General features: G+C 34.6%; 1 protein-coding gene across 2 annotated transcripts; it reads right to left on the bottom strand.

The window, feature by feature from the left end:
• Positions 1 to 844: 844 nt before the first annotated feature.
• On the bottom strand, positions 845 to 9,333 carry LOC111380421 (protein RMD5 homolog). 2 transcript variants are annotated; one of them, XM_023003980.1, is made up of 3 exons: positions 9,235 to 9,333; positions 6,865 to 7,009; positions 845 to 2,192 (listed from the first exon to the last, which is right to left on the bottom strand). In XM_023003980.1, exon 3 carries the CDS (start codon positions 2,173 to 2,175, stop codon positions 1,021 to 1,023), a length of 1,155 nt encoding a protein of 384 aa, XP_022859748.1. In that variant the 5' UTR covers positions 2,176 to 2,192; positions 6,865 to 7,009; positions 9,235 to 9,333; the 3' UTR covers positions 845 to 1,020. The 2 variants fall into 2 exon arrangements, with proteins under 2 accessions (XP_022859748.1, XP_022859747.1); XM_023003979.1 differs by lacking the exon at positions 6,865 to 7,009.
• Between the last annotated feature and the right edge of the window lie 1,568 nt (positions 9,334 to 10,901).

The raw sequence follows: 10,901 nt of genomic DNA on the forward strand, positions 1-10,901 counted from the left end.
GGGTGAAAACCCCGAGAAATATGGGAACAAACTTTTGATGTTGTAATAATTAGATGTTGGCAAGACTTTAGCTACACGTTTGTAAAAATTAAGGAAAAGAATGGGAAACTTTTGAATGTGAAAGTCTCCGTGGAAAGGATGAGAAGGAGGATGAGGAGTAGAAGAAGAATCTGAAACAATTAAAAACTAGAAAGGGCTCTTTCATGCACCTTTACATTGGCTAGTGACAATTTTCTTCACCTTTTTGCATCCTGAAATTGCGCAGCTTTATAACTTTTTACCATAAATAATGAATTGCCCGCATTTTTATTTATCTATTGCATTTTTGCAAAAAGTAGTGCTATTCATAATCGTCCACTGCGACAATGATCATACGTGACATCTTACATGACGATTTGTGATTGGATATATTAATGTTGTAGTTTTTTCTTCTCACATATGTCAAATTACTAACCGTCACACGCGTGCCACATGGGACGACTCGAATAATGAGTGACTACAGATAGTATTATTCTTTTGCAAATGACATGTTGCCCCCAAAAGTAATTTTGAAGTGTATTCATAGCTATTTCAACCATGGTAGGTTTTTGACTTTTCTAGAATTTTGAAGAACACTTGATCATATGAGTACAAGTTCACAAGAATAGCCATGGGTAGGGAGAACCATTTGATGCCACTTTTCACATCATATTCGTTTCATGTCAGTGTCAATTCTACAAGATTTTTGCTACCCTAACAAAAGGAGAAGGTAAAAGTCTTATGTATCATTTGTATTAAATTCATGAGAGCACTATTTCCCTGTCATTATTATGATGGCCCAAGTTTGAAGTTTTACTGGTTCAAGTGAAAAATACATGCCTATGATACTGCCATAAATATGCAAAGAATATCTATTTACAGTTCACTAAACGTTATACAGAGACCAAATCTACCCTAGATGATATCGTGTCCCTAAGTTTCATAACATTACAGTTTTTTTTTTTTTTTTTGGATGGGGCATAGTAAATCTTTTAACAAAGATCAGAAACAAAGCTGCCTGCACTGACCTGCTTCGACCAGAGAGGGACAGTAAGGACACTTGAAAGGCCGAGTGCTATTATTTTTGGACAGCTTTGTAATAGATTGCTTACACAGTACATGACCGCATGACATCAGCATAGGGGAGTTCTCTTCACTTGCTATATCCCGGCTCACAGGACAAACAAACATCGAATGGAACTGGAATTCTCCGTCCAAATCCACGGGCACGGGTAATTGTTTCATGGATTGCCATTCATGCATTTTACCAGTCATGACATTCACCAGTTTTAGAAGGGTTGGCAACCCCTGAACTCCAGCTGCAATTGTCACACTCAACGGACTCTCATATGATTGCTCAATAAGGTTGCAGAACTGCCGGGTGAACTCCTCAGCCAATTTGTCCCAGTGCACAGGGGATAATAATTCGGAATATGGAGAGGAATCGAGACTCCCAGCCCATACAAGACAAGCCATAAGCTTTTGAATTTCAGCCATATGACTGGAAGCATAAGGAGCGAAAAATGTTCTAGCATACTTCAGAGCTTCATCACTGCCGTTGTTCTGCAAGATCTCCACAAACCGAAGGTGATGAAACTTCAGTTCAATGTCAGATCCACTTCGTATAAGTTGTTCCTTGTTGGTGGAAGCCCAATTCAGAGCAGGCTCCAGGTTATGTGACTCCATGGCTTCAAGTATTTGATACATTTCCAAAAAAGGAGATTTATCAGCCGCAGCTTCTGGTTTCCCGGACTCGTGGACGAAAAAATCACCAATATCAAACTGACCCTCCCGATAGAAATGACTGGCAATGATTTGATTGGCAGTATGAATATCAAAATCAACATTACGATAAGCCTTCGATATATCGGGATTGAAGGATTTCTCAAGGATTTTTGGATACTTGCTCAAAGCAATGTTCAATTCCTTTTGTGTGCCTTCCATCTGGTTGAGTGGAGCAATTTCTTTCAACTTGGCTTTTACTTCACCAAGGATCAACTTACAATCAGATGCAGATGCATGACCTGATTGTATTCTAGATAATGTTTGTTCTATCTCTTGCCCAATTTGTTCAATTATTTCTTGAAATTTTGAGGACAACGATATCTGCTTCTTTGTAACACGATCAAATGCATCTTTGATGTTACTCAGCTCCATTTGAAATTCTGAAGTTCCTAAATGGAAAAGTTGAAAAATTAATTAATGACTACCTACAAGAAGTAATAAAGACCAAGTTTCCAAGCACAAGACTGATCCATAGAAGTGCAAATACCAAACAAACAAGTAGAAACTCCACTTAGGTCAAGCGGAGGAGGAAATGGAAGAAAAGAATACGACGAATAAAGGAAAAAAATTCCTCTAACCAAATAACAAATAAACATCAATATAATAAAAGCATGGGTTATGCATTAATATACTCATCTTTCATTGGTGACGACAATGATAACAACTATGCCGATGCTGTCAGTGATGTCTAGATTTAACTAGATTAAGGAAGGCCAGTAAAAACGCACTGGCAACACCCAAAAACAGGAAAATAATATAATTTTGAGCATCTAAACAAAAATAGATCATTCCCAATGGGAACAGGTACCGTGTGAGGGCTGAAGGGTGGGGGATCAGGAGGGAATTTCAATTTTTCCCTTCCTCCATTTTTTTTAAATAGTCCTTTCACTAAATATCCAATGGTCATCAGAGATGTGCTATTTTGGAGGCAATTTTGGTGTACCGCCACATTAGAAGGTCCAGATATGTTGGTCTTTTGGGCATGGGTGAACGTACAGTTACAGGCTATGTTGCACTGTCCCGAACATGCAACAAGACTCGTTGACATGTGATTTTCTAGAAAAGTAGGATATGGACACATAAGGAACATGTCGATTTAAATTCTTTAAATTTTTGAATTTATATATAATATCTTTATTGTTATACTTTTTAATACAAGACACAACACATGCCATATTGAACACTTAACTGAGGAATGTCTCCAGAGCATCTCAAGTGTTAGAAATTTAAAGATTATATGAAAAATAGGCACAGCATGTAGCTTATTTGACCCACATCATGAAGTGTTCAAAGATCATCGCTGGTCGGTGTCCAACAAGAAACTATACTTATCAGTTAAGAAGCACGGATATGGATACGTAATTCAGATACGATACAAACTTTTAAAAAAAATTAGGATACGTCGAGATGTGTTCTAAAATTCATAATTTTCTTAATATAAAAACGTTAATACAGTACTTCAATTTCTTTCAACACTACATGAAGAAGGTTGTATAAAAAGTTTCAAAGTAATATTGTGTAGTAAAGGTACATGTAAACCATAAAGTATTGGATACATGTCAAAAATTATACAAAAATATAAGATAATTTAAAAATACATACATGGATACGTATCGAAAATTTAGAAAATATAAAAATATATAAAATAATTAAAAAATAAGTCAAAGGGTATCAAATGGTATTGGAGCTTATCGGATACGAGTATGTAACAAGTTTACAAGTATCGATACTTTTTAGCTTATCAAACACAGATACACCATCCTAGAAGTGTCCGTGCATCATAGCTCATGGGAAATGAAGCAATTGTGCAGAAGAGGAGAGGAAATGACAAAAATTGAAAAGGAAAATGATAAATATTTCTATAGATACTGTGGTGCTATTTTTTGAAGATAGCAAACATGTGCTTGTGTAAAAGAAAACCAGAAATCTATCCGCATTTTGTTTTCAAGACCAGTAAAAAAAAAAGGTGGTACTAAATAATTTAAGAAGCTCCTCTTCTGGTTTTTACAAGTGCTATAGCCTCAAAAGTGTTACTCCTACTTTACTTGTTGACTTGTAACCTTTAATCTTCATTGTTTTGACAATCAGATTTGAGACAATTGAATCATCTTACAACAAGCCAAGTCTAGCTTAACCTTTTTTTGTTTGTGAGCACACACGTCTGATTCTTTACTAAAAATGTGCATGTCTGAGACTTGCAAATAATATCTTAAATTAAACATGGAGACAGAGACCAACTTCTCAAATTACATAAGAAGAAATAAATCAACGACATAAAAAGCAACTCATGAACAAAATTTGTACTCTTCAGAAGTTAAACAACAAAAGTGACAACTCGGCCACTAAATTAGCAATTCAAAACTAGAAGCAAGGTATATTGGTCTGCTTATCCCGGAGACGATAATTTTTGGACTATAATATATTTAGAACAAATTGGAATTACCATAAACTTTTAGTAATTTTCAGCAAATATATCGTGTTAGAATTTGGATGTGACCTAAATTCCTTGTTGAAATAATTGTAGACTTCTAATTGAAGAGTACATCAAGAGGAATTCTAATTGGAATGCTATTGATGAATCCTATTCAAGTTTAATTGCTGTAGTTGTATTTTTTCCATATTGTTATCGAATAAAGCATCGGTTCCTTTGCTTAACTCTTTTTTTTTTTTTTACTGTCATCTTGTTCTATTGGTTGTGATCTTACATATTTCATATTATACCATTAAATCTCAATTCTTGTGTCTAGTCCAACAAGGTGGTTTCAGAGCTATTCCACATTCAATAAGTGATATCCTAGCTAGGCTGCAGGATCTTCGTGATTTGATTGAAATTTTTCTAGAGATAACTACTTTGAAATATTATATTCCACTGCTAGATCGCAATACGAAATTTTCGCTATGGCAAGTAAAGATGAGAGCTATTTTAGCGCAGATGCATTTAGATGATGCTAGCTGATTGGACAATAGAGAATAAAGGACGAAAGGATAGGAAGGCTCTATCGAAGATTCATCCTCACCTCTCCAATAACATTCTGCAAGATATCTTAAAGGAAAAGACAGTGGCGACTTTGTGGTTAAAACTGGAGCCGTTGTGCATGACGAGAAGTCTTCAAAGCAAACTGCATCTTAAGCAAAGGCTATATTCCCATCGCATGGCGGAAGGAGAATCGCTGGAAGACCACCTTGCTGTGTTCAAGGAAATCGTCGCAGATTTAGAGACATTGAAGGTCAAGTATGATAAGTAAGATTTAGCCTTGATCCTGTTGTGTTCATTGCCCGCCTCTTATTCGTCGTTTTAGGACACGATTTTGTACAATTGTGACACGCTTATCATTGAAGATGCTTACGATGCTTCATACCCAAAGGAGAAGATGAAACATGAGCTACATCTAACGATGAAGAAGCTCTAGTATCTCAAGGTGGTTGATAGAGGGCGGATCGAAGGTGAACTACAGCAACTTGTATTGCTTCTACTGCAGAAGGAAAGGACATGTTCAGAAGGATTGCGATAAATTGCAGGCTAAAGGTGATTTAGCTGCAAATCATGGAACGCAATCATTGACTTCAAACGAGACCAATGTAGTTGAGGATTTTTCGGATGGCGGTGATGTGATGTTGACCGTAGTATCTGACATGGAGTCTAAGCCTGACAAGGAGTGGATTCTTGATTCAGCATGTTCGCATAATACGTGTTCCAATCAGGACTTGTTTCAGACATATGAGGCGGTTAAGCAAGGTGGAGTTGTCATGGAAAACAACCAGTCTTATCGGGTTGTTGGAAACAGTCGAGTCAGATTGAGATTGCAAGATGGGACAATCAGAACACTTGGTCAGGTTTGACATGTTCCAGATTTGAAGAGGAATCTCATCTCGTTGATTACCTTGGATTCAAAAGGGTATAAGTTCTCTGGTGGAGGTGGAATCTTGAAGATCCGAATGGATGTCCGGGTTGTACTGAAAGAACAGAAGAAGTCTTAGTTGTAAATATTACAAGGGAGCGCAGAACTAGTTAAGAGATATTTGAACAAGTTTCGTACCGTGGAGGAAATTCAGTTTGATACAATACTTCTTGTGATGGGCTCTGAATCGATTCAAAACATTGCTCAAAGAGCATTGGTGATTCCGCTTTGCCATCAATTTCAACGGATACACTGTGTTCAGTTGCTAGGATTTGATCCATTGAGCGTAGGTACAGTGGTATTGTGATATCTGTAATGCTTTCAGGATTGTTGAAGGTGACATTTTTAGCAAGGGGCCTACTGATCATGCATTTTGTGTAGTTTCTGCTATAGAGTATGCTTTGGGAATAGGTGGAATTTTGGGAACTCGAAAGTAGGGTTCCAATATCGTTTGTGGACGTCGTGCAGAGGAAGATGTTTTTGTGGAATGGAGAGTTTTGGTTCTGGTTGAAGAGTTCAGTTTATTTCGTTGCAGTTGAATTTATTTTTCCAGGTGAACAAATTTTGGAGTTTTGTTCGTTGTAGTGGAATTCATGTCAAAGTGAATATTGTTAGAATTTGAGTGTGAACCGAATTTCTTGTTGAAATAATTGTAGAATTCTAATTGAAGTGCACTTCAAGAGGAATTATAATTGGAATGCTATTGAGGAATCCTATTCAAATTTAATTGCTGTAGCTGTATTCTCTCCATATTGTTGTTGAATAGAACATTGGTTCCTCTGCTTAACTCTTTTTTTGTGTCTTTACGTTAGTCTTGTTCTATTGATTGTGATTTTACATATTTCATATTACACCATTAAATCTCAATTCTTGCGTTGCCGTTTAGTCCAACAAGGTGATTTCAGAGCTATTCCGCCTTCAACATATCATATCAGTTAACCCTGCAATAATTTGAGCAAATTATGTAATAAAGAAGACTAGAATTTCTATATGCATATCAACCATCAATCCAATTTCAGAAATTAAATAGTTAATGTCCAAACAGAAAATTAAACGCACATAAGAGCTAAACCACGAGAGCAACCTGATAAAATTTAATAAGGCTTAAAGTTACGGGCTAAAATTGTCTTTAATCAAATTCCGGGATACAACTTACAAATACCTGGAATTGACAACCAAATTATATTAATGGGGTGTTGCTCAAAGCGAATTGCATTGGTGTGGGATATAGAGTGATGGAAATATATTCTTCAATCTTAGAAAAAGTTATTTTCTCGTCCCAACCATGTGCACACCAAGAAAGACAACTTGGCCAATTAGGCCATCGTAAGATACTAGCATAAGCTCAAAATAGCATCGTCATCAACATAGAACGAGAGTTAAGAGGGCATTAAAATGACAACTTACAAAACAGTAAGCGAAGATAATCTTTGCAGTAGTAATATATATGAAATAGATACGAGTCAGTAAATCAAGGCGAAACCTCACAAATGACACTTAAGGTTCAAGGCATTCCTAAAAGCCTCACACAAGGAGGGTATCAAGGTGTAAACTTCAAATAGTTCTTTCAAGCAATGGGTATGACATTCTAATGAGTGTAATGACTGCTTATTTCTTACAAAAAAATTGTACATATCAATGGGACAAGTGATGGATGGGAAATTTAACTCAGAAGTTTGCATCAATGTTTTTAAAATCACTCAAAGGGTCAAGGGTCGATGGTTCAATAGTTGAACAGGGTTTTAACCGAAAGGAAAAAATAATTAATAAAATATATAAATTAATAAATATAATTACTTTTTATCTATTTTAAAATAAAATTTGAATTAGTAACTAACAAATAAAGCCATATAAAGTCAAAGATGTATCATTAAGTTTTAAAACATTTCATAAAATATGCAATTTCCTACAATTGACTCTTTGATAATTGAGTCAAAGACTTCATATTTTTTTCCTGCACACCTCTTTCTCCCCTCATGGTCCTTATTAAAATGACCAATTACTCTATCTCCTTTCAATAAAATCAACTACTCTCTTTCTCTCTATAACAATTTGAACAATAATAGCATTTCTACCAGCACCACCTCTTTCCTTTTCATGTTCATAGATCTGCCGACTGCTCTTCAAGTCAATGCCTAGTGCTGACTGTGAAGATAAAAATGTGGTTGAAAGAAATTTTTTACAGAGAAATCGTGAAAAACGTTACCGATTCATCCCATTCAAGGGTTGAACTGTCCGGTTGACGGGTTTATCTACCAGTTTTTTAGCAAGCGGCTTAATCACTTAACTGAACTGGATTCGGCTCCAGTTCACTTTCACGAGTCGAATTGTTCGGTCCGGTCCCATCAGGTTTTGACAATTTTGGTCTACGGAGAATACATTATTTGTAATAATCACTAATTATTTCACCCCACGCATTGACAGTTTTGACCAATAACCCAAAATGTTTCACGAGACAACATTGCATTTAGGCTTTAGTAGAATAAATAGATGGACCTACAACTACACTAGACTCCTCGGTCTTTCTATCCGGTCCCATCAGGTTTTGACATTTTGGTCTACGGAGAATACATTATTTGTAATAATCACTAATTATTTCACCCCACGCATTGACAGTTTTGACCAATAACCCAAAATGTTTCACGAGACAACATTGCATTTAGGCTTTAGTAGAATAAATAGATGGACCTACAACTACACTAGACTCCTCGGTCTTTCTGTTTTAGGACAAAAGAGAATTGCATTAACGGAACTCCAAAAAATAAGGGTTATAGGTTATCTAAAAGACTATCCATCAGAACTTCAAATTAAAAATGGCATCACGTCCTCCAAGTGTTACAGGACAATACTTTGAAAAGATACATTGCAAAGTCAACAAAGAATCCTAAAAAATTACGAGGCGCATCCGCTTTTAAGCATGCACAAAAGCAGAGCATCAAAACAGTTGTTTACTCAATATTAGGATAGCTCAAAATACGTAATTGTAGACATTACGTAATTGACTTAATAAAAAACATGTCTCCTCTGCACCGCAAGGAATTTATACTAGGCCAAGTTAAACAAATTCTAGTTTAAGTTAAACAAATTCTAGTTTTTCACCAATTAAATTAATTTCATGGTATATCAAGTAAATTGAAGGATCAGGAATAAAACGAGTTACTTACCAATCAAACAAGCATGAAAATTACGATGAAGGAAAACAAAGCTGAACCGAGATCGAGAGAATAGTATTCAAATCGAATAAATTAAGTTGATTCATGAGTTCACATAAAGATTAAATGGTTATACAAATCGATTTCACCAATTAAATTAATTTCATGGTATATCAAGTAAATTGAAGGATCAGGAATAAAACGAGTTACTTACCGATCAAACAAGCATGAAAATTACGATGAAGGAAAACAAAGCTGAACGGAGATCGAGAGAATAGTATTCAAATCGAATAAATTAAGTTGATTCATGAGTTCACATAAAGATTAAATGGTTATACAAATCGATAAATAAAATACAACGCGGAAATAGTTTTGCTTACCTGAAGAAGAACAGAGAAAGAGTGCGAAATGCAATTATGATTGATTGGGCAGCAGCAAAATGTTGGTCAGCTGTAAGCGGTGGTGCCACAGGAAGATATTCTTGCTTTTATAGTTTGGAATTCAACATTCCCAATTGACGGTTTTGTTCCCGAAGGTTTACAGTGGGCCTAATACACATTGGCCCAGGATTTGTACAAGCCCAGACGAATTTTTCCATTTTCGAAAATTTCCTTGAAGTAAATTATGAATAATTATTCATAGGCATGACCTATGACGGACAGTTGTTGATTTTATATTTTATATAAGTGTATAAATCAAACAAGTAATAAAGTGAATTTAAGAGTTCGAATTATCGAACCCACAAAGATTATTATCTAACCGTTGGCTCAACTCTTTGTAACTTCAATTCGATTAGTTATAAATAGATATGCTTTAATTGTTATCCTAAATATTATAAATCTACAAAAATAATTAAAAATGTGGATATTTTATATGATCTTTTAAATGTTATGTTTCACGAGTTTACCATAATTTATCTCCTCAATCTTAATCACCAATTCTTATAACAGCTGATTATTTGTCGATCGAATTCTTCAAAATTAATTATTTGTATCCCTCAAGTTCAAATCAATCCCACCTAATTAACTCAACCCACCGTGTATTTATGCAAATACAAATTAGCCTTAATCAAGACTATTCAATTACCAAAGAATTTATGTAACAATCGCGATAACAATAAAAGTGTATCTCTACTCTTTTATCCAAATTCTAGGTTTTTATTATATGGTATAAATAAATAATCCACCTCGATGTAATTATTGCTCAAGAATCAATGAATCGGTGGCCAATTAGTCCAAAAATATTAAGAGGATAAATAAAAATAGTTTACAACATCAATTGGATATTTAAAACCTTTTCTTAAAATTAAGGTTCAAAAGTATATTACAATCGTTCATCTTAACTAACTAATTAATTAATTATACACCATGGAAAAAGAAAAACATAAGAAGAAATTGAAGTACAATAGAGGATTTTAAGGAAACATGGAGAAAGATAAAGATCTTGCACCAAGAATTCGTCATCTTCTTATGAAAATCTTGAAATCTAGCTTTTTGGTAGGTTTTTTTATCTCCTTTTTTGGTTTTTTTTCCTTGTAATTTATATGAATTTTGTATTCCAAAAGACCTTTTTGACTTACATAATATATGTATAATTGATAAAACTCTTTACTTAAATATATGTGTATAATGAAACCATGCAAGTCTCCTTAAATTGTCCGATTAATGCATGCATTTATTTAACAAGATTTAAGTCCAAATCCTTGTTCAAATTTGTTTCCATAAAGAGTTTAAAAAGAAAAAGGATATAATTTCTTTTTCAATTGGGCACATTTTCTCATCCAACTTTAATCCTTCATCTTTCAATATTTGCAATTAAGTCGCTTTCATCTTTAAACATTAATAATTGACCGAATGTAAGTTACAAAAGTTTGTAATTTAGTCTCCAAACTTTCAAATATCGAATTAAACTTTCAAAACTTATATTTTTTATCGGATGCTCTATTATTACTTCTAATAGCAATTCGGTTAATATTTAATTGTTTCGAATCAACTCCAATTAAGCTCCAAATAGCACTTTCTCACACCAATTGTATACAAGTTGGAAT

Source organism: Olea europaea, unplaced genomic scaffold (assembly GCF_002742605.1).
Source record: "Olea europaea var. sylvestris unplaced genomic scaffold, O_europaea_v1 scaffold2142, whole genome shotgun sequence".
Taxonomy (NCBI): Eukaryota; Viridiplantae; Streptophyta; class Magnoliopsida; order Lamiales; family Oleaceae; genus Olea; species Olea europaea.

Coding starts and splice junctions, on each gene's coding strand:
- LOC111380421 (XM_023003979.1), bottom strand. CDS start 2,175: ATGGAGCTGAGTAACATCAAAGATGCATTTGATCGTGTTACAAAGAAG.